The sequence below is a fragment of the Grosmannia clavigera genome, assembly GCF_000143105.1.
Source record: "Grosmannia clavigera kw1407 unplaced genomic scaffold GCSC_146, whole genome shotgun sequence".
NCBI lineage: Eukaryota > Fungi > Ascomycota > Sordariomycetes > Ophiostomatales > Ophiostomataceae > Leptographium > Leptographium clavigerum.
The window spans coordinates 169,717-192,340 of record NW_014040795.1 but is presented as its reverse complement, the minus strand read 5'-3'; the positions used below and the strand labels follow the sequence as shown (position 1 = coordinate 192,340).

General features: G+C 55.0%; 5 protein-coding genes across 5 annotated transcripts; 1 reads left to right on the top strand and 4 right to left on the bottom strand.

Moving 5' to 3' along the window:
• Nucleotides 1–802: 802 nt before the first annotated feature.
• CMQ_5900 (succinate flavoprotein subunit) lies at nucleotides 803–7,212 on the top strand (the record flags this gene model as incomplete). The annotated part of the gene is made up of 13 exons (XM_014316546.1): nucleotides 803–992; nucleotides 1,066–1,295; nucleotides 1,368–1,676; nucleotides 1,757–2,021; nucleotides 2,106–2,209; nucleotides 2,288–2,541; nucleotides 2,594–4,099; nucleotides 4,856–4,991; nucleotides 5,092–5,125; nucleotides 5,200–5,273; nucleotides 5,327–5,655; nucleotides 5,719–6,942; nucleotides 6,993–7,212. 13 exons carry the CDS (start codon nucleotides 803–805, stop codon nucleotides 7,210–7,212), a joined length of 4,875 nt encoding a protein of 1,624 aa, XP_014172021.1.
• Nucleotides 7,213–7,861: 649 nt separating this feature from the next.
• CMQ_5867 (uncharacterized protein) lies at nucleotides 7,862–9,136 on the bottom strand (the record flags this gene model as incomplete). The annotated part of the gene is made up of 1 exon (XM_014316513.1): nucleotides 7,862–9,136. The coding sequence occupies one exon, from the start codon at nucleotides 9,134–9,136 to the stop codon at nucleotides 7,862–7,864; it is 1,275 nt and encodes a 424-aa protein (XP_014171988.1).
• A 585-nt stretch (nucleotides 9,137–9,721) lies between these two features.
• CMQ_5845 (14 alpha-demethylase) lies at nucleotides 9,722–11,450 on the bottom strand (the record flags this gene model as incomplete). The annotated part of the gene is made up of 4 exons (XM_014316491.1): nucleotides 9,722–10,091; nucleotides 10,148–10,869; nucleotides 10,935–11,132; nucleotides 11,205–11,450. 4 exons carry the CDS (start codon nucleotides 11,448–11,450, stop codon nucleotides 9,722–9,724), a joined length of 1,536 nt encoding a protein of 511 aa, XP_014171966.1.
• Nucleotides 11,451–12,576: 1,126 nt separating this feature from the next.
• On the bottom strand, nucleotides 12,577–14,451 carry CMQ_5842 (uncharacterized protein; the record flags this gene model as incomplete). The annotated part of the gene is made up of 1 exon (XM_014316488.1): nucleotides 12,577–14,451. One exon carries the CDS (start codon nucleotides 14,449–14,451, stop codon nucleotides 12,577–12,579), a length of 1,875 nt encoding a protein of 624 aa, XP_014171963.1.
• Nucleotides 14,452–17,276: 2,825 nt separating this feature from the next.
• Nucleotides 17,277–20,423, bottom strand: CMQ_5865 (kinesin family protein; the record flags this gene model as incomplete). The annotated part of the gene is made up of 2 exons (XM_014316511.1): nucleotides 17,277–19,561; nucleotides 19,634–20,423. 2 exons carry the CDS (start codon nucleotides 20,421–20,423, stop codon nucleotides 17,277–17,279), a joined length of 3,075 nt encoding a protein of 1,024 aa, XP_014171986.1.
• Between the last annotated feature and the right edge of the window lie 2,201 nt (nucleotides 20,424–22,624).

Here is a 22,624-nt window from a genome sequence, read left to right as displayed (position 1 = left end):
AGTCCAAACATTGACTATTCGAGCTGCCAACAGGACGCAGCCTAGATGTATACGCAATCATCAAGGGGCGGAGCGGACAAAGCAGCCGCCCCATCGATAATCTTACCTCGGCTAGAGGGTTCTGCTGGCAGACGCACTTGCAACTCTAAACAGAAATGGGAAGGAGATTAGCGAATATGTTCGATACGTAATGGAGAAGATTCGTCACTCTGCGCCCCCTTTGTTTGTGATAGCCATGCCTACAACACAGCCACCATTTGATTTCGTTTTCGTGCGCAGCAACTCATTAGCCTTGCCAAGCTGTCGTAGTCAGCAATTCTCTGGTACTTTTAGCTTCCATGGACCTCAAATGCGGATATAAAGTGAAAGTGTAGTTGCCCTATGTACCATCGGTTTCTGGTGTCTCTCCGTATCTTATCGCGTCGAGGTGACTGGGCGTACAGTAACAAAATACTTAGATACAACAAGACTCAGGGACACAAACGGCGTAAAAGGCAATTGTTGTTCTTGTAGCTCCCCTGTTCGCACCTTCCCAGTTACCCCTGCAAACCTGTCTGAAGTTTCTCTACCTGTTCTGCCTGCATTCTCTTCCTCGTCATCATTTCTTGTTCTGCGCATTCAAGGAAATCATCGCCACTTTGCGCCTCGATAACATTATTCGCCAATTTCCACCCCTCACCTGTTTCGCACGGTCTCCACTATTTGTGAGCTACGAGTCCCGTTGCTAGTGATACGCACTTAATTCCTCAACTCCTACGTCCGCACTTCTTACCTCTTGGTGTCTCCTTTCGCAAACACAGAAATGAGCGGCATCCCAGAACCTTTGGGCGGCGCAGGTACCGCGAGCAGACCCCCTGCTGGCAGCGATAGCATGGCCGCGACTCTACCAGACCCCGCCGCTCCCGGTCTCAACGACGTCACCATAAATGCTATCACGGCCGCAGACGAGCTTCCGCCTCCTGGACAGACCTTGACTGGCAAACAAGAACACTGTTAGTTTGGATTCGGGGTCCTTGTCCCATTGTGTCTCCGACTGCTCCGGATCTATAGCTGAACACAATATAGACCTCAAACGTGAACTTCTTGGAGAGCAAGCTAAATGGGAGATTTCGGAGCTCAATTCGCCTACGGCTCTGCGCCGCTTCGGTGCTCCCTTCAAGTCGGAGGTTGGCGAGGTCTCCCCTGTTGACTCCGAACTCCCCATCCTGCGCTATATCTTTGTCCACCATGTCCGGGAGTTTCCCTTCCTCGACAAGGCCCGCGAGAAGGAGTTCTGGCAGGACAAGCTGCAAGTGGTGAGTGCCCTTCTCGAAACGGGCGAGACTGGATCCCCTCAGAAGTAGCTTCCTGGCCTTCTGACCTTGCAGTTCCTCGAATCCTTTTCTAGCAAACACATCTCGTCGTCCGAGGACCGCCTCGAAGAGAAAAAGCGGCGCAAGTTGGCCATCAAGGCCCAAAAGCTCGTTGAGCTGATGATGGTCTCGGGCATTCGCACGTCGTCTGGCTTTGAAGAGCGCATTCGCTTCACAGAACTCGAGATCGTCGACCGTAACGCTATAGACAGTGGTGTTTTGGGCTCTCTCCCTGAAGGCAACTTTATCAATGGCTGGGACGCCAACGTTGCCGGCGTGCGCATCCAGTCGATCAAACGCAATATACGGAACCACAAACATGCTGTATGCTAGTATTTGCCTGTCCCATCTCCCGCGCAACTGCTGACGGTAACAAGCAATTCATCCTACGGATAAAAAAAAAGGGCGAGCTTGAATACTTTATCGGCCGACGGTACGGCGAGTTTGCTCGCCTGCAGAAAGCGTTGCATACTGAGCTTCCTGGGCGCGTGCTTCCGCAATTGCCCAAAAAGAACAAGTCGAGCAGCACGTCGTCTTACCTCCTCGGTTCCATGGTCAGCAGCAATGACTCAGACGGTTCATCCGTCTCGTCTGTCTCGACCCAGATGACCCTTTTTTCAAGCACAGGAGGTAGCTTGGGCGAGTCGCTCAAGAATTTGTCAATCCGAGGTGCGTGACCTTGTCGCTTCGCCAGTCTGAGCAGGCAGAAAGATTCCCCCCTTTCTTCCCAGTGCTCTAGTTGACATTATTTAGATAAAAGGAAATCCGGGTCTTCTTTCAGATCATCACCACGGCCTTCGATGGATGCGCCGTTGAGTCCGAGGGCACCACTGACCCCTACGAGTCCGGTGCCAGGCGTAAGTGAAAGAAACAGACGACGACACATTTCACGGTTAAAGGCACGTCGGTGATCAACAGCTAACGTCATGGAGTAGTCTGCCGTTCTCTGGCGGGAAACCCAGCGCATCTCTCTGAGGGCGTATCTTCGAGCGCTCCTCGGCAACGAGCAGATTGCCCAGTCGAACGCCATTCAGGATTTCCTGACTAAGGACCGGATAACGCCAAGAGATGAAGATGTTGACGATATCACGCGGAGAAAGGCTGTGGACGAGATGCGTGTCGAAGAGCAAAAGAGGTTCTACGAGATCGCTCGACGCCGAGCAGCTGACCTTGATGTCTACATGGAACAGTATGTTCTGTTCCCCGCTTTCAGAGCAATTGCACATCCTAACGAGTTGCAGGTTCCGTCAGGATATCGTAGAGCGGAACGGCCTCACGATGCTCTTCAAAGAGATAAAGGAAAAGAACACCATCCAGGACTTGAGTATACAGTACCAGAAGTTTGCTGAGTGGTTGCGCATCGAGGTGGCGGCAACCATCTACCATCTGTTTCTGGCGGAAGACAACTCGCCCGAGTTGTTTGCACAGGCGAAGCGCATTCATTCGTTGATACCATATACGGTAATGAAGAATGTCACACGCACCGCCAACCCGGCCGCCGTACTGGTAGGAATCCTGGACATCTTTCTGGCCCAGCCCTTTGGAGCGCGATCGCTGATGCAACGCATCTTCTCTCTAACGCTCCACGATGGCATCCGCAACTTTCAGAAGACTATCGACGCCCTCTCGGCGAAGATCGACGACTCCGTACTTGTCGATAAGCTGAAGGCATTCGTCTATGCCGACGAGCCGATCAAGATGGAGATCCGGGGAGAAGCGGAAGCCGATGATGTCGACCTGATCGTGGGCGTGCTACGCTCGGAGCTTATTGAGCCATCACTCGCGCCAGAACAGATTGGACGGCTGTACAACGCTTATGTGGCGTTCACCTCGGCCATAGAGAATGTGGATGAGGAACTCAAGCAGGGAGCACAGTTCTTCTCGTACCTCAAGCAGCTCTTGAAGCAGTTCACTCGGCAGCGCGATAAGGCGATGATGCTGAGTCTGATTGAAGAGCCGGTGACACTCTCTCTATTCCGCGATCTGTTCACGATATTCTACGAACCGCTCGTCCGCGTGTACAAGTCGGCCAACGTGTACAGCAGCATCACGGACTTTGCAACGTTTATCGACGACCTGATCAAAGTGGTGGAGAGCTGCCGAGAGCAGGAAGCGTCGGCCGATCCGAACCAGACGGTGCAAGCCTTTATCGACCTTTGCCAGCGACACGAACACAACTTTTACAAGTTCATGCACGAGGTGCACACGCACGACAACGGACTTTTCACCCAACTCATGGAGTGGATTGAGGGTATCCTGGAGTTTCTGCGGAAGGGTCCCGTGAACGGCACGCTCGACGTGAACGCACTCTTCAAGGGTGCAGTTGAACTCGGGGTTCTAGATAAGGACAAGGCAATTGCCGAGATCAACAGCCTGATAGCCTGGCAGGAGGCGCGGAAAAAGTGGCATCAAGACAAGACACGGCAGAAGATGGCAGCGGAAGGCGGCAGCACCGATGGCTTTGGCCTGGGAATAGGAGGCAACTCGACGCTTGCAGTGCCCATTGGCTTCAGTGCAGGAGATTTCGGCCTGGACGATGCAGACCTTGCGGACATGGCGTACGATAACAGCAATGACTCGGACGACGAGGCGGCCCAGGAGGCTGAGGACGAGCTGGGCCCAATCGATGCTGAACGGAAACAGCGGGCGAAGCGACAAGACCGATTACGACGAAGTGCAGGAGAGCCAGCAAAACCAGCTATCGCAGAGGTTTACAAGCTCAACGAGAACTTCCTGGCGATGCTGCGGTATGTGTTGGCCGAGTGACGGCAGCGGCATATTCCCATTGGATAATTAGACTTTTTGCATTTCTCGGTTTCCATATAACCATTTATTTTTGCAATTTGTTGAGTGATGCTGCGAGCGAGGTGGCAAGTCAGTGCCGTGGACATGTCACATGCCACCGTAAAGACGGATGAGCAGCCGAGCTTTGCTATCGACGGCCGGCTAGAAGCAGCAGCCGGTGGGATGGTGTAATCGTGGGAAGACACAATGAAAGTCCGATTACCGTCGAGGCCAAGACTCTTGTATATACTTTGACTTTGTAGTAGGATCCTGCCGCTTCTGCTCTCTGTTCTAGCTTTCCTTTGCGTGGTGAAGTTTGCTGACACAGCACGTCGACGCACGGACCAACATCGCTCGGCAGGTCCTCGGCTAAGAACGAAGCTCACAGTGGGCGAGAGAGGCGCTAGCAGTCGCGGGGAGTAATAATGTGAAATTGGCAGAAGCAGATTGGCCGGCTACAGGCTCGCAGGCCGACCGGCTAGCACTGGGCTTTGGGGCGTTTGGGGGTTCCGGGGAGAGCGGTTCGGAATTGTGCGGTTTCCTCTTTTTTTCGTCATTGGCTCCTCTTCTACTGGTCCTGCGGTTTTCCCATCCTCCTCCTTCCCACGCATCATCTTTTCCCAATTGCCTCTCTCCACTCCCCTCTCTAATTCTTCTTCTTCTCCCTCCTACCACCGCCACCCTCTCTTCCCTCGCACGCAACATCCGTCAGCTGGTAGTGCGGAGCCGCCGATTGTCGAGGAGCATCCCCCTCTCCCCAAAATCGCCGAGAGTCGCATCACAGCAAGACACACGAGCAGCGTGACCAGAAGCTCTAGACGAGATGTCGTCTGCTCGAGTTTGGAAGCGGTTGGCGTCAGTCGCCCGGCCAGCGGTGCGTGACGGATCCTTGTTGTTTTTCTCGCGTTGCCTCAACATACAGACATGCTGACTGCTGGCTCTTGTCTCGTTTCAGTCCACAAGAAACTTTTCTAGCACGCGGCCAGCCGGTAAGCCTTTTGTCTGGGTAGAGGAGGGACTGAACGTCAGAGCACTCGACCGCTAACACTTACACTGTCTACAGCTCGCATCATCTCAAATGGACACCTCCGGGCCAAGGAGGCATCGCCCTTCCTGAGCAACAAGTACCCGGTCATTGTACGTGGCAGCCTCTCCATTTCCGCAGCTCTTTGCCCTGCTGACCAAGACAGGACCATGAGTACGACGCTCTCGTTGTCGGTGCCGGTGGTTCGGGCCTGCGTGCTGCCTTCGGTCTGGCCGAGGCCGGTTTCAACACGGCCTGCATATCCAAGCTCTTTCCCACGCGAAGCCACACAGTGGCAGCCCAGGGCGGCATCAACGCGGCACTCGGCAACATGCACGAGGACGACTGGCGCTGGCACATGTACGACACCGTCAAGGGTTCCGACTGGCTGGGCGACCAGGACGCCATCCACTACATGACGCGCGAGGCGCCGGCTTCTATCATCGAGCTGGAGAACTATGGCTGCCCCTTCTCGCGTACCGACGAGGGCAAGATGTAAGCTTGTGGCGCGAAGCCGACGGGACGGCAGACAGACCGTGAGCGAGGCTAACGAGACAGCTACCAACGTGCCTTTGGCGGTCAGTCGCGCAACTTCGGCAAGGGTGGCCAGGCTTATCGGTGCTGTGCTGCCGCTGATCGGACCGGTCACGCGCTCCTGCACACGCTCTACGGCCAGTCGCTAGCCCACAACACCAACTTCTTCATCGAGTTCTTTGCCATTGACCTGATCATGGAGGATGGCGAGTGCCGCGGCGTCCTGGCCTACAACCAGGAGGACGGCACGCTGCACCGCTTCCTGGCCAACAGCACCGTCCTGGCCACAGGCGGATACGGACGGGCCTACTTCAGCTGCACATCGGCACACACCTGCACAGGTGACGGCATGGCCATGGTGGCGCGTGCCGGTCTGCCCAACCAGGATCTGGAATTTGTGCAGTTTCACCCGACCGGCATCTACGGCGCCGGCTGCCTGATCACCGAGGGTGCTCGTGGCGAGGGCGGCTACCTGCTGAACAGCGAGGGCAAGCGTTTCATGGAGCGCTACGCGCCCAGGCCAAAGGATCTAGCCAGTGGTGATGTCGTGTCGCGGTCGATCACGGTCGAGATCCGTGAGGGCCGCGGTGTCGGTCCCGAGAAGGATCATATGTACCTGCAGCTGAGCCATCTGCCGGCCGAGGTGCTTGCCGAGCGTCTGCCCGGCATCTCCGAGACGGCCAGCATCTTCTCGGGCGTCGACGTGCGCAAGCAGCCGATCCCCATCCTGCCGACTGTGCACTACAACATGGGCGGCATTCCGACCAACTACACCGGCCAGGTGCTGACCGTCGATGAGGCCGGCAAGGACAAGCCTGTTCAGGGCCTGTTTGCCTGTGGCGAGGCTGCCTGCGTGTCGGTGCACGGCGCCAACCGTCTGGGCGCCAACTCGTTGCTGGATCTCGTCGTCTTTGGCCGTGCCGTGTCGCACACCATCCGCGACCAGTCGACGCCGGGCCAGAAGCTCAAGCCGCTGCGTGCCGACGCCGGTGCCGACGCCATCGAGGTCCTGGACGAACTCCGCAACGCCGACGGCCCCAAGTCGACGGCCGAAATCCGTCTGGCGATGCAGAAGACTATGCAGAAGGATGTCAGCGTGTTCCGCCAGCAGGATTCCCTGGACGAGGGCGTCGTCAACATCAGCAAGGTCGACCAGACCTTTAAAGATGTGGGCATCAAGGACCGCAGCATGATCTGGAACTCGGATCTTGTCGAGACCCTGGAGCTTCGGAACCTGTTGACCTGCGCGTAAGTCATCATTCCTACTTTTGCTTCGCTTCTGCTTACTAACAAATTAGCGTGCAAACGGCTGTGTCTGCCTCTAACCGCAAGGAGTCACGTGGCGCACACGCCCGCGAAGACTACCCCGACCGTGACGACAAGAACTGGATGAAGCACACGCTGAGCTTCCAGAAGAAGCCACACGGCCCGGTAGACCTCAAGTACCGTGCTGTAATCAGCACCACGCTGGACGAGAACGAGTGCAAGCCCGTGCCTCCGTTCAAGCGTGTTTACTAGACGACAGACCGGCAGAAAAAAAAAACAGGATGAAGGAGATGGGTGGCGCTTGCATCCGCCGGGAACTGCGTATCTTACAGCTAGGGCAGAGTCGGGCAGGCAGGTGCGCGACGACGGCGAGTACTTGCTTCGTCGGGGGCTGAACCTGTCCTCTGCTGCCGCGTGGTGTTGTTGTTGCTGCTGCTGCTGCTGCATGTAGCATAACTATTAATTACGAGTTCAAAAGGCCTGGCCTGGCAGCTGTGTATATTGACCATATAAACCTAGACAGCTTATTTTGGCCCGAGGAGAAGTAGCAACTCTTGTTTTGATGGATAACAATAGACAAAAAAAAACAGTAAAGTCAAATCTGGGCTGCAACCACATAAAGCTATGGGCTGTGTTATGCACAGAAAACGATAAGGGGATATCATAATGATAATGCGCGCAAAGAAAGAGAACAATATAATAGGAATAGGCACTACAGAACGCAGGCCATCCGTCACGTGAAACCAGGCGTATCCATGGCTGTGTTCACGGCCTCATCGATGGCCTGATTGACATCCGCAGCTGTTTGTGCTACGGTGCCCTGGCCAAGAAACAAGGCCACCTCGTTGGAGCCAGCCACAGGCGCCTCGCTAGACACGGCCACCTCGCCGGGAGCGACTTCCTATGGGTGCGTATCCGCCGGAGCTATGAGTGGCGGCGGTGTTGCTGTAGGTGCTATTGTAGGTGCTGCTGTAGGCGTTAATATAGGTTCTGCTGCTGCTAGATCTGCATCCATGAGTGGGAAAGGGAAGGCAGCTGGCTCTGCTGCTTGAGGCAGATTCTCGGTAGCAGCCGCGGCCGGTTCCAGAGGATCGTCCAAACGTGGGCGGTTCTGCAACCACCGGAAGAACAGCGGGACGTCCTTTGAGATCTCTCCCGGGATAGCTAATTCTTGGACCATGGACGGCAGTGCGCCACGGGCATTAGACGTCGTGGCCATGACCCATTCGACGAGTCCGGTGCCGCGGTTATCACCCGCGCCTGTGGGAAGCAGCCGGACGCGCTCGACGCTTGCATAGAAGCCCAAGACAACGCCCGGCTGGCTGCTCAGCCGCAAAGCAACATCGGTGGCATCCTCTCCAGGCATGGGCGCCGTGGCAAAGTTGTTCACGGTAACGCTGACGACGAGAAACTCGGGGACCAGTAGTTCGTCGTTGCCGTTCTGGATCTGGTCCTCACCTTCGCTGCCACTGCCACCACTGACGGCCGCACACGTCATCTGCAGCACGGGAAAGACGCGGGTGTGCAAGGGTTTGCTCAGCTTATGCCGGATCTCGTACACTCCCAGCGGGAAGTTAGACCAGCGGCGGCCGCCCTCCTCGGCGCCCTGCAGGGCGAGGCCGGCGGCAGGCCAGACGAGCGCCTCACGTGCACCCGTGATGTTGTCCGTCATGTCATCCTCCGAGGCAGCGTGGTTGTCCTTGAGATAAGTGCGAAACTCGGTCCACGAGGCCGTGCCGGCCATAGCAGCATTGGGGTGGCGCGAGCGGCGACAGAACCAGGTCTCCGAGGATGGGCTGAACTCTAGCTTCTTGTTCTTGCCTGGCAGAATTGTTTGGACCGCGTTGGCTGCCAGCACGCCGCCCAGGGCCGCTGTTCGTGTGGCTGCCACCATCTTGAGTCTATCCGCAGATACGCGACGACGCAGTATGTTGACCTGTACTTTGTCCTTTTTGCCAGCACCGCCGGCTTCCTTCCCACGGAATATCTTGCTGTGTGTTGGCTTCCACAATGCCGTTGGCATCCTGTCGTCGACCGTGTCGACAAAAGCCACGGCCTCCTGCAGCAGCGCCAGCAGGAATGGCGCAATGTCATCAGCGCTGGCCTCCAAGGGCGGCAGCTGGCTGACCGAGATGCCCCAGAGCCGTAGCAATGGTCCCAGATGATTGTCGGCCATGGCGGCAAATGTAGTGGGTGGTGTACGATTCCATTTTTTTGAGACTGGTCGCTGTGTGTTGCTTGCTGAGCCTGTACTTCGTATTCCTCGTTCTCTGTATTCTGGTTTGGCCGTGTTTTAATCCATACGTCGTCGTATGCGATCGGACAGAGCTGCTGCTGGCCGTCACCGCGGCTCCCCTTTTGTTTCAAGCTTTTAAACGGCTGTGTCATCGAGGGGAACCGGCCTTTTCCTTGTTTTGGGTTTTGGAGGACGGAGACTCGGGGCGGAGCTTTGGCCTCGCCAATTGGCCCACTGCGCTTTCCATTTTGCCTCTATCCGCGCCTGCTGGTATTAGCAGCTGCTCTCCCCGCGACAGAAAGAGCAAATGAGCACTCCACTTTTCACACAAACACACCTGCTCCGTATGGCATTTTTTTGTATGTCAATATTAAAAGGCTTGTACGGAGTACATATATAAACAGAAGGAGCAGCCGTGATTACAGTGGTGGCTGAAGTCCAGGCCGCAGTCTCGCAATTCTCGCAGTCTTCTCTGTTCTAGCAGGCGCAGCCGTTGGCCTCTGTCCGCCGCTCCTTCCCTGCAGCTTACTGCGCGACCTGCTCGCGACGCTCCCAGTGGATCACAGCAGGCTCCAGCGGCCGCGAAAAGAGCGAGGCATAATCAGTGCCAATGACACTGTTGCTGCCATCGACATTACGGAACTTGAACATCCGCACAGTCTCGGCGATGATGGTCTGCAGCTGCACGTTGGCAAACTGCTCGCCAATGCACCGATGACGGCCGGCACCAAATGGCAGATACGGCGACGCGGAGCCCTTGCTGACCAAACCGTAGCCATAGTCGATCTTCTCGTCGTCCTCCTCCTCGGGGCGGCCAAGATTCGGCGCATTGGGCGAGTCCTTCGTCCACCGGTACGGGTCCCACAGGTCCGGGTTGGGGAAGTAGACCGGGTCGCTTTGCTTGAGACACCAGGCGCCGCCATGAGCACGTGGCTGGTAGGCACGACATACTTGGTTCCAGGCACCGCCATCGGCTGCTTGACCTTGCGCATGATCGAGTGGATGGGGGCGTACAGCCGGAGGGTCTCCTTGACGATGGCGCCGTGCAGCGGCAGCTTAGCCAGATGCTCGTACTGCAGCGGCGGCAAGTCTGCGCCGAGAGCCTGCACCTGCTCCTTGTACAGGTCCTCCATGACGTCGGGCCGCGATGCTAGCAGAACCATGATCCAAGAGCTGGTCGACGACGATGAGTGCTGGCCTGCCATCAGCAGCGCGATCATCATGTGCGCAATTTCGTGGTCCGGAACCGGAGTGCCGTTCTTGTACGTGGAGTTCATCAGGTGGAACATGATATCTTGCGCGCTCGTCTCGCCCCTTGCCCGCCGACTCTTGATCGTGTCCGTGTAGATCTTGGCCACCGTGCGCTGCGCATGGTCGCGCCGGTTGTTCCAAGGCAGCGGTGCCCAGTGAAGCATGAAGTTGATCGGGCTGAAGCCCATGTCCAGGTCGTGATACAGGTCTGCCAGCGACTCGTCAAACTGGTTGCGGACCTCTTTGCCTTGCAGTGCGTGCGATGCCGTGAAGATGGTGATCTGCGCCATCTTGGGCGGGATGTTGACCCCGCCCGACTGCCCCTTGAAGTCCGCAGTGCGCTTGTAGTAGCTCTTGACCTCTTCCCAGATGATGGGCACGTAGGAGCGGAATGCCTCAGTCGTCAGGGCGAACTTCATGAACTGTCGACACGATTGGGTCAGAATGAGACAACCACAGACAGCAGACAGTCATCGGCAGCGCATACCTTCTTCTGCTCCATGAGCTTGGAGTTGGGGCAGTCGTACACCACGTCGCGGCCGAACACGGGCGTCGTGAGCACGGTGTAGATCTCCTCAGCGCTCACATCGCGGATCTTCCCGTTGAGAATAAAATCGTTGCCAGTCGGCCCAACGAACACCGTGGTCTTGCGGCCGAGCAGGACGAAAGTGTACACATCACCATGCTGCAGGAAACAAAGAGCAAACCGTTAGCCAATGCTTCAAACGCGGCCAGAATGCAAAGAGCGTCCACATACCTTGGCCCGGTTCTCCTTGAAGAAGCGCGGAGGATCCATGCCGTATGTGATCGTGCTACCGATGATTGGGAACAGGTGGAAGACCATTGGTGGCTCATGGGGATTCTTGAACAGAATCTGCTGAACGACGTTCAGAAACACAATCACGGTGAGCGCTGCCACGACGCCAACACCAATCTGCGTGGCCATGCCCAGCTGCGAGTACTGCTCGAGCAGCGGCCCCGCCGCATCCTGAAAGACACCCATCTGGGTCGTGTGGAAGAGGACAGCTTCCTGCTAACGCGTCTGCTAACAAGTAGAGATAGGAGGCCAGAAGGCCGAAGAAGGGAAGATGAGGGAAGACAGGTTGCAAGAGAGTTCGGAGCAAGCTCTATGCGCAAGAAACGCGGCCCGGTTCCTGTGATTGCGGCGGCCAAGAGTCTGTCCACGCGGCTAGAGACTTGTCAGTGTAGGCCGTTGGATTGAGAAGGGGAGAGATGGAATTGGCTCACAATCGAAGCGGCAGGACCGTTCAGTTATATTTTATCCGACGACGCCAAAAATGCCCGTCGCAAAGCGGTCAACCCCCCCCTTCCTAAGCTCGCAAATTGTTGAATGATGCCTAGCCAATCAGATGCCCCGTTCGTATTCGTATCCGCATTCACAATTCGCCAAATGCAGGTACCACCTTGGCGGCTTTAGCATGGAGAGATACTTGCCTTCGTCGTCGCAGTGCCTTCTGTCTGCCTATCGTCCGATCAGCAAAGCTCCTGAGGCTATATTGTGCTGCAGGCCCGCTTGGATCAGCTGTTTTTCTGTATGATCTTTTTGTTGTCCTATTTTTTGTGTATTTTGTTCAATTGACTTCTGCCTTCCGACCGTTTAGACCATACTCGACGGCCTGTTCCGCGAATACGACCCCCCTTTTCGGAGAAACTGCCGCATCCTCATTCGTCAATGCCTTTGGCTGCATGTGGTAGAGTAACGTACGAGTACGGAGTAGTTTATATGTTGCCTCAGGCTTGGGATCGCAGTTGGCCTTTTCTCAGGTGGCGTGGCATCTGCATTCGTTTCACCCGAGCGTTTGTTCCTTTTCTTTTGTAATTATTTTATTGGGGGGGCCTGAAGCCTGACTTTTGACCAAACATTCCGTGTTTATCTCCAAAAGACTTTTGAACAATTATGATATGATGTGAGATGCGAGCCTTAACCAAACCCTGTTCGCCGTAGATGCTGCCGATTTGCTCCTTGCCTCGCTATGACTCGTTTCGTAGGTGCACGCCCCGGGGTATAGCCCCAATGCTGATGGCTGATGACAAAAGAAATCGAAAGGAAGGCGGTTGATGCACCAAAGCAAAAACACCAAAAACAAGAACGCCCAGAAAATCACGCTTCAAAAATCCGCAGCCCACCAGCCATAGTTGCCGTCTATGTTAATCCACTGGCCCCGCGACTGGGCTGCATCGCGGCCCATCATAACAGCCAGCAGTCTGCACCCGGTGGCGCTGGCAGCACACACAATGGTATCGCTAGCCCCGGCGAGCACGACCAGGTCCATCATGTAGGCACGGCCAATCAAGCTGCGCACTCCGAGCGTCTCGGGGGATGGAGGCTCCTGAACGGCCGTCTCTCCCGCTGACGAGCTGCTCTTGGCCGAGATGGCCGGACGTCCCAGGCTCCAGAACATGGCCGAGAAGAAGCCGCCCTCCCAGCCCAAGGTTTCGTCCACGAACTTGTGCATGTAGCTGGCATCGCGATTCTTTTCCTGGTTCACTGTTGCTGCCTTGCCTGCCAGCTTGATGAAGTCTTGAGCGCGTGTGGCGCCGGCAAACTCGCTCGCATCATACACCATCGGATCATCTGATGCCACCACCATCAGGGAGTGGCTGCGGGCCAGCTGCCCTGCTGCTGTGCGCTTGTTGTTCCGTGTTTCGAGCACCTCGTGGGCTCGCTCGGCGTACAGGTTGAGCGGCATATACGACTCGCGATACTGAAATTCCAGCGGGTGCCGATCGCCTCGTCGAACATGTATGCCGACAATGGTGCCTCTGTTCGCTGCCCCCGTCCCTGCAGCCTCTGCCTGTTTGTTGACCGTCTTGTCCTTGAACTGCTTCACCCTCTCGACGACATGCTTGCTATCGTCGGTATTCAGCTTGCAAAGAGCCTCGTAGCCGACGCGGGCGAGATCGAAGAAATGCGCCGTCTTTGCGGCGCTTTGTGTGTCGTCGTCCTCGATAGCAAAGACGTCGCTTGCTGTCTCGGCAGTCACAATAAGGTGGCGGGCCTGGCGCGGACATGGCAGCATCTCATGGCGCAGAGGGGGACGGCAGTCTGGAATTGGCGGTGGCTGGAAGATGTTGGTGTAATCCCCATAGGCCCAGCGGGTGTCGTCGATAAAAAACGGGCGGTCCTCGTTCTGAGCCAATGCAAAAGACATCCACAAAAACATCAACGACTGTCCGAGGCCTGCATCCGAGGAGCTGAGCACAAACGTCAAGCTGCGTGCGCACACAGGCCTGTCTAGCATCCCCCCCTTTGGCTGGCCAACGAGATCGTTTCCCTCGTCTTGCTGGTTCATCAGGGTGGCAATGGAAACACTGCCGGCCAGATAGCCCGCCAGCTCAGCCTCGTGAACGTCAACAAAATGCTTCGCGGATAACGACTTCTGCTTTCCGGTTTTACTGCTGCCGCCAAGACCAGGGATGCTGCTGAAGCCGCCGAAGCTGCCGAAGCTGCCGATGCCGAGTCCCTTGCGGCGCAGCTCGTCGACTCGGCTAGCCACCTCGCGACATTTGGCACAGATATCGACGTATTCTTCAGTAGCGAGAGGAAAATGAGAGTTTGGCGGGATAGACACGGTCCATATGGCATTGCCGTGTCTGTTCACTATTGCCGGCGTGGAAAAGTGAGGCAGCCTGTCCTGGCTGACCATCTCATACTTCCTTTTGTTGCCCTGGACGGCGGTCGGCCAAGCAAAAGCACTGGTGTCGATGATGTGTGGCCCAGGATCGAGCCAGAAGAACGATACGGCTATATACAGAAAACAGACAATGCCAGAGCATATTAACAGTGCGCGGACGAGCCTGCTTGGTCGAGCAATAGTGGCGGATCTGCGAGGCCGTGGGAGCAACTGCGGCAGGCCAGGAGATGGTGGAGGAGACGTGAAGAGGAGATGGTTGAAGCTGAAGCGTGACGAAGTCGATGAGAGCGGACCTCTATCATGTGTATAAGACGTAGCTCGCCGCAAGTTGATGCGTGGCGTAGACATTTTGGTATGTGACGTTCGTCCGAGGTCGAGTGTTGGGGGCATGGCGATGGGACCGATCTGTCAAGGAGAAGTGCCAGAGAGCATAAGCCCAACAGAGGTGGCTGCTTCGGAAGACGAAAATCGATGAGATGAGACGAAACAAACCGAAACGCAACAAGACGAGATGAGACGGGACGGGATGGAGGAAGTAGAGAAGAGATGTCGTTTAGGTACAAGGATTAAGGGAAACCAGACTTTCTCTGGACTCGCCAGGTAGAGAACGATTGGGAATGATAAAGTAGGGTTAAGGAAACGCTCGTGACCAGCCGGGCATGGGCTGAAAGAAATCGGCCAGCGGAAAGGAACGACTGGGTAGAAGATGGGGATCTCGTTTGCTCCTTCCTTAGCCTCCGCCCATCACAATATGCCGAGAGCGGATGTCGAGAGTTCTTAAGACAAGCAAGTGCCAGGGAGAAAAAAGGTTAGTTCCCGGGGTTGCCTGGCGATGGGTGCTCCAGTGGGACGGGAGGAACGTCATAAGTTCCCAAAACAACTAAGATGTGCTCAGCAGGTGACAACCCCCCTTTTGCTTGCGGTGGACTGTCAAAGCCCCTAGTAAGAGACAGGCGACCATAGGTACATTCTGTTGAGAATGGCAGCAGTGGTGAGAAAGAAGCCAACAAGGCCAAGCCTCTGCCAGCTGTATATGGAGCGATATACTTTTGTGAAAGCCGAAGAAGAAAAGGAAACTCGGAAGAAGGAAAAAAAGGAAAAAGAACGGAAAGTGGCAGAAATGCGGGGAACGTTCTCCGGCGCTTTCTTGCCATTTGCTTGAAAGTGGCCTCCCGGAAAGGTAGGAGGAAAGGAAGGCCCCTGCTAAGTAAGTGAGGATCGTGGGAAGCTTGGCTGCAGGGTTGTACAGTTCCATCCACTCGCTTCCAGAGGAGAGCTGCTCATTATTACGAGTAGGCCACTGAACACGGTGCCCGCTTTTTGCGTGGGAAACGGACAACAGCGACCCAGCTGCAGCTGAGGGGCACCGGGGGTCACAGTGGACAGTGATATAAAACATAAATCAGCCAACGAGAAGGTGAGGCTGTTTGGGATATATCGTGTGCGCCTGCACACAGAACACGGCGCAGGTCCCGATTATGTCACATACGCGTCTACGTAAGACAGCCCGCCAGTCGAAACAAGGCCGTCGTATGAAGGTAATTGGCAAGCAAGAAGGAACGTTGCACATTGGAATACGGCGAAGCAGGAAGGCGCCATGGGGTGTCGACAGATGCTTTAATAAAAGAAATAAGGAAATAAGGCAACGGAGACAAAATGAACATCCTGTGGACACACGGCAGTGCTCGCAGAGATGATCTGCTGTGCGCCCACACCTCGTTCATTTGCCGTGATTTGCAATTATGTGGCGATCTTCCTAGGTTTCCGTTTCTTTTTTGGTTGTCTTTACCCCGGCCCCGGCAAATGTGGCCTTTGTCGGTGCGAGGTTATTGCTTCTCGCCTCACGCGTTTAGCTCGCATAACTACTCCGTACGGGCATTTTAACAAATCCGCGATCTCCTGCTAAACTATGAATTTTTTTTCCCTTGCTGCCCAACTGCGCAGCGTGCGCTCGTCAATCGACCTCGAAGCCGCTCTCTTTACAGATAGCACCGCCTCAGCGGAGTCCAGAAGAAAGGCGGTCTGAACTACGAGCCAAAAGAACGAAAAAGAAAAAGGGAAAGCAAGCCGGACCCTCCGAGAACCACCGCTTAGACAGCCTTTTAAGAGAAGCTTCTTCGGCCTCTACTTACAATCCATCTTGCCCTCTTCTCACGGCATGTCATTCTGCTTTGCAGCTAAAAGCGTATGATATCCTGTTTTACAAGGGCACTTCCCTGATTTGGGTTTGCGCTGTTTGGAAAGTGAAGTTGATCCTTTCTCCTTAATGGCCGACCTTGTCGCATTCTGAAACACGTTAAAAACGACGGTGGGGCGTTCCACATTTTGAGCCTTAGCGCAAGCCTCCCTTGCAAGTCATTAGCACAACGCTCTTCCGTTTAGTGTTCCCGTCTTGTCCTACCGCCCAGAGCTCTTGACAAGGATGCTCCAAGCTTGTGTCTGACGTTAGCTCCTCTTCAACATACGACGTACAAAATATGCTTCAGCTTGCAGTCAGCTGGTGTCAATGATGACGTAGCAGAAGCTGTCTCAATCCAGCCCTCTGCATCCACGTTTCAAATAAAGCCACAATTCACCGTAGTCACAAAAAAAGCGTGTGCCATGAGGGAAAGATCAGTGTCTTTCTCTTTGAAAACTGCTTGTATCTTACAGAACAAAGAAGACCACAACTGTCTGTCACAATAGGCGGGCAAGATACCAAAACAAACATCCAAATCAAGCACCAGTGCGAGACACAGCCCGTCTTCTCTTCCTTGAGAAATGGATATCTTGCCGTCTTGCCTTCCACAGCATCAGAGGGTACAAGCACAGCCTCATCTCATTAAATATACACTTCGGACCATTGCCGTCGCTCTATTACCAATTGGTTCCGCCACATCCGAGCCAGAACAGATGCCAGCCATCGTGGCAACAAAAGGTGAAAACATAAACAAGAAAATGCGGGCTACCAAGAAGCGAAAGCCGATGATAGTATCTTATCGTACACACGAAACTCCCGGGTATAGGACAGCGAACAGAGCCACAACAAACGAAGCGTAGCTATCATCCAAAATTTCAAAAAAAAAAGTAAACATAAACAATAATAGGGCCGGTGGGTGACTGCCCTTCCCAAACGCCATTAGATCCTGGCTGCATAAAAGAAAAGAAGAAAGCCCGAGTCGCTTCCTGTCGACTCACGCCTCCAAAATCATGGGTGTTGCCTCTGGAACCAATGGCGGGCTCTGTCGCAACGGCTCCAAAGACATTGCTGACTCTGCCAGCGCATTGGCCTTCTTTTCAGCCGGTACACGGACGCTGCCGCGTACACCGCGGACCAGGTGGCCACTTTCAACGCGGTCCTGGATCATCTCGTCTAGCATCCGGCTGACCTCGTCGACACTCTTCTTCCGGGCTCGCGGGAACATGGCCGCGCTCATCCTCTTCGAAGGTGGCGCCATCTTCATGTCTGACATCGACCCATGAGGTTGGGGTGTGGGTGGCAGCGCCATAACTGGTGGGCTGCTAGGCGGTTCAAGCATTTGCGACGTTCGAACATCAGCCCGCATATCTAGTCGCGAATCGTGTCGTGAATCTAGTCGTGAGTCTAGCCGGTGTTCCAGTCTTGAATCTAGACGCGATTCTATCCGCGAATCCATGCGAGACTCTACCCGGTCGGCATTGTCACGGTTTCTTGCCGCACTGCGCAACGCGGCTAGCATGCGGTCCTTATCGTCCAGGCGGGCACGAAGCTCTGAAATTTCCGCGTCCTTTTCGCGGATCACCGCCGACACACTGTGGTCTTCTCCGACCATGATTCCCTTGTTCGACGAGCCCAGGCCAACAGATGCTCTCGATGAGCTGGCACGTCTTGCCTGCAGTAATCGTTTCTCCAACATCGCAATATAACGGTTCTTATCCGCAAGATCCGCCTGAAGTGCCTGGTTTTGTGATGACAGGGAGGCTATACCATCGCCAAATTCACCGGCGATGTCGTCATCTTCTGCCGGTGCAGAATCGGTGCGGCCACCGGATGTTGGAGGCTCACTGACTCTTCGGCCAATTGTGGACGATGAGGATGTTGTCGACACAGTCCGCTCTAGAAGCGATCTGTTCCCACTCGCCATAGTCCCTGCGTTGGTTGTCGCAATAGAACGCACAGATATTATGGAGGACCGTATACCCAAAGCGCTGTAAGTGCCACCGGTGTTCACGCCGGTAGACTTCGAGCTGAGAATTAGCCTGTTCAGGTGATCGATGCGCTCCTTGAGTGCCGTTCGCGCGAGTTGCATCTCGAGAATTTGCTCCTCATGCCGATTCTCTGCCTCTCGCTCACGAGCGCGCTCTTCCTCGACATCTCGCACTCGGTCCTCGTCGTCTTTACCGCTACCGCTACCCTTGTCGCTGTCCTTGTCTTTTGCCTGGCTCTCGAGTTGTGCACGTAACTCAAGAATTTCCATACGGTATCGCTCCAGTAGAACTCGAGCGCCGCCATCGCCGCCAGCTCCAAGGGCCTCTTCAGCTCGCTTGGCATGACTGGTGAGATTGTTCTTCGCTCGCGACGCAAATTTCAGCGTGTTGATCGTTTCGGTAGTGTGACTGTTCGATGCTGCAGCACTGCCGGCAGAGCCAATTTGAATGGTACACAAGATGCTGACAAGTGAATTGCCTGACAATGCACCCTGCAATAGCCGTGTCAACTTGCTGTCTCGATACGGCAGATGCTTCCCGTCCTTATCAGCTTGCTTGCCATCTTTGTCTTTGTGTTCGGACAGTTTTGAAATGACAGTTCCCAGCGTGAGCAAGCTTTTATTGATATGGGAACCTTCTGTGCGCCGCTCTTTGGACTCGGCCGCCTTCTCAGAGCCGGCAAGATCGATCAGACTCAACGTCGACACACGAACGCCACCTGGCAGAAGACCGCCACGCTTGTTGTCGCTCCCGGTAGCATTAGCCGGGCTGCGTTCGCGGCTCTCCACCACGATCTGAACGACTGCGTGGCTGCGAGAGCTGCGAGAGTTAAACTGTGTACTGGCTGTTCGACGAGCCTGGTCGCCACGAGCAATCACGCGTAGAAGCTGTGTTGGGCTCTGCACGATTTCTTCCTTCAGCGGACTTGCATATACACCTCGCTTGCTGTCCTCTCGTAGCTTGATTTCATCCTGTGTTGTTGGCCCGATGCCGCCAGTTGTCGACATGCTGAGGAGATCGTGGATTCTTTCGTTGTAGATTTCGAGGTAGCTAACGCGCAGCAAGAATTCGCGAGACGGTGTTTCCCGAATGTAGGAGAAGATATCGGTAATGGCCAGTGGAATAACGCCTGGAGACGAAGCCGTACCTTGCATGGAAAAGGTTTTGCCAGTGCCGGTCATGCCATAGGCAAACACAGTACCATGATAGCCTTCCATGACACGGCGAACTAGCCTCTTTGCGATATGGTCGTAGACTTTTGAGTTGTTGTCGTGTGTAGAAAAGACGTTGTCTGCAAAGCAAATGTATCAGCAACAGAGCCTTTGGCTTGAATTTGTCTGGCTGTGCGCAACGAGAAACTCACCGTAATAATAATCACCACCCTCCTTGCCTCCATAGGCCACCAGGGCTTTGCGCCCATCTACCATCCACTCGCCGTCACTTTTGTTGTCACGGCCGCCGGCGTCCGGCCGGACTCGAACGCTGACAATGATGTTGCCTTTGCCATCGCCCTTTGACTGGTGATTGTTGCTGCTTTCATCTGTAGGTGGTACAGTAGTGCCATTTCTGGGCCCTGCCGAGCTATCTCCAATGTCGTCGTACTGAGTTGCCGAGGTAGAGTAGGAGTCTTGTGCGGATGAACTTCGACTTTGAGGTAATGAAGCTACACTGATGACGCCATCAGAGCTTCGATGGCCAGGGCGTGCAACGGACCTGCCATCGCCAGTTCCGTTCAAGAGACTCGGTGTTGAATTACTCGAAGTGTAGTTCGGTGTCGTTGGTGTCTTCGGTTTTCGGCTTGTTGGTGCACCAGCTGACAAGGGACTCGGAGGCAAACTTGTGATACGGTTGTCTGACCTTGGAGGTTGAGGAAAAGAGTTTATGCTGACCGTCTTCCGTAACGTCTTCCCAGCAGCGTTGGCTCCAGAGGAGGAACGAGGTAGGCCTGGTACCAGACTTTGCGGAAAATTGCCGGGTAAAGCGGACGTGGACGGCGCACGTAGGCCGCTGCGCGGTGTGGTAGGAGCTGCCCTGCTAGTCCTTGGGGTAGGAGGGGGATTGGCACCTATGCTCTTCCGAGTTTTTCCCACTGGAAGTGCAGGAAGTGCCGCTGATGGCGGGCCGTTGAAAGACCTTGGCAAGGCCGCGGCCATGTCTGCTGTTCTAGACGCCTCTTTGGTTTCGTAGACAGCAAATCGGGGCCCTGTGGCAAAGGGCGGTAGCGACTGTTAGTTGTGAAAATGGATAGTTTATATTTTGCTAAAAATGGTGCCGGCCATGAATTCGCCAATGCCGCTCGGATTCGGACGCGGTATCGTTTTCGCTTGTCGTGCGACGGTGACGATCGAAAAAAGCGTCAAGCACAAGCGTTGCCGGTCATTCAAGGGCGCATAAAACGTCGTTATGCAGAGCGATAATGGGCTGCTCTGCTATCCGGGGTGGCTGAAAAAGGATAAAGGTCAGTGCGATGTCAAGGTGCATGTTTTTTTTTTCTCAGGCCGAGAGCATGATAGGGGGGAAGACAAGGTTTTCGCCGGACCCCCTAACCAGAGGGATGCAAGTAAACCTTCTTGGGGCGGGGGGAGGACATCGGGAGTGCGGAGGTCATACCGAGCCACAATTAAGGTTTCGTTTTGCATATATATCCGGACGCATGCAAGCCGCAGACGTTTCTGTGCGAGGTCCGGCTCAGTTGGATTAATTGTGGTTGAAGATCAAGCGTGGTGCAGTCTGATATGTATTGTTATTCAGCGCTTTGCGGGGATTCATCCGACGAGTACGAGTTGTTTTGCTGGACAACGAAAGGTATCGATCTACCAGGCGGGGGGCTTTCGAGTGGCAAGAGGGCGGGCTCTTCTAGCTATGGTCAGAGTTGGTTTGGTGAGTCGCTAGGGAAGGTGGAACCATGAGAGCAGGTCTTTCGGGGAGCGAGTCCTCAACAGCCAGTGACAACAAACAGAAGGAGGCTGTGAGGGCGACGGTGGAGAAGGCGAGACAGGAGGCAAGAAGGCCGATCTGGGGGCTGTCTCAGATGACGGACAGCAAATATGAAGAGCAAAGACAGCGCAAATGAAAGTGAAGAAGCGAGCGGGTGTCGTCGAGACGCTGCAGGAAGGCTTGAAAGGGACAAAGGAGCGCGGAGCGAAAGGAAAGAGTGCAGTCGTAGTGCAAAGAGCGAGAGAAGTACTATGTAAATTGGAGATGGAAGAAAGATAAAATAAAATAAAAGCCCGTAGGCAAAAGTGGTGTCTCTACCAGTCCCCACGAAGAATGGAAACCACAACCCACACGGGCGATGCAAGGAGCTGATAGCCAAGCCGGGCCGCGTCTTGCACACGGTTTGGCTGAAAGACAGGTAGTGTGTTGGACGGGAATCAGAGATGGGCGCATGCGGCTTCACAACATGAAGGAGAGAGGATCGAAGACGAAAAGGAAGGTAACGGGGAAAGGGAGAAAGGGAGATACCAGAGATAGTCAACAGTCACCAGCTAAGCCTATCGAGAACGGGCGAGGTGCAAGGAAGTTACGAGTAACTGGCCGTTGGGCTCAGGGAGCGGGAAGGCGCTGCCCGCACTAGCGCAAGTTTGGGTGTGTTCGAGGAAAGCGCGCTAGGTACTTTCTGCGGCAACGCGCTAGACAAAATACTCGTAAGATACGAGTGCCCGTACATCTACGGAGTACTCTTGTCTGTGACGGCAAATACAAACATACCCCCGTCTGTAGATTTAGGACAAGAGAGATATGATGCAGAATGAGGAAGGGGGGAGGAAGAGAGGACGGTCATTGGCTGTGGACTGGTATCGTACATGGAAGTGGGTTGTGGCTGGTCAGCCGCAGAAACGGCCGGCGCAGGCTGGTAAGATACTTGTAACAGGAGTGGGAGGAATTACTCGTAGGGGGGGGAAAGGTCGCTGTGGCTTCCCGGCTGTCATTCGTGTCTCCTATTGTCGGTGCAATTTGACGGATCCACGGCAGTCCTCATCTACTCCGTACTCCGTAGCCAGCTTGTCCCCTGTCTGCCTTTTCCCCTTTGCTTTTAGCATAAGCAAGGATCCCCGGAAGCGCAGCCATGAGCAGGGGTGAGAGGCTGTTGGAGGGTGTCAGTGGCAATAGGGGCAGTCGTCAAGCTTACCACGCGCAACGACGGCAGCTTTCACGAGCCTCAAGGCCATCCTTGGCCGGCAGTGTCTCGAGTGGCGAGTGCTGGGCTGGAACCCCGCTATAACGGTAGGGGACTAGTGCCTGCTCAAGGTTTCCCCACAGGCCGGGCACACCACAATCCTTCAGGAGGACCACCACGAAAGCATAGCAGAAAAAGCAAAAGAAGAGGGGCCGCGAAAAGAGGCGCGAGTGA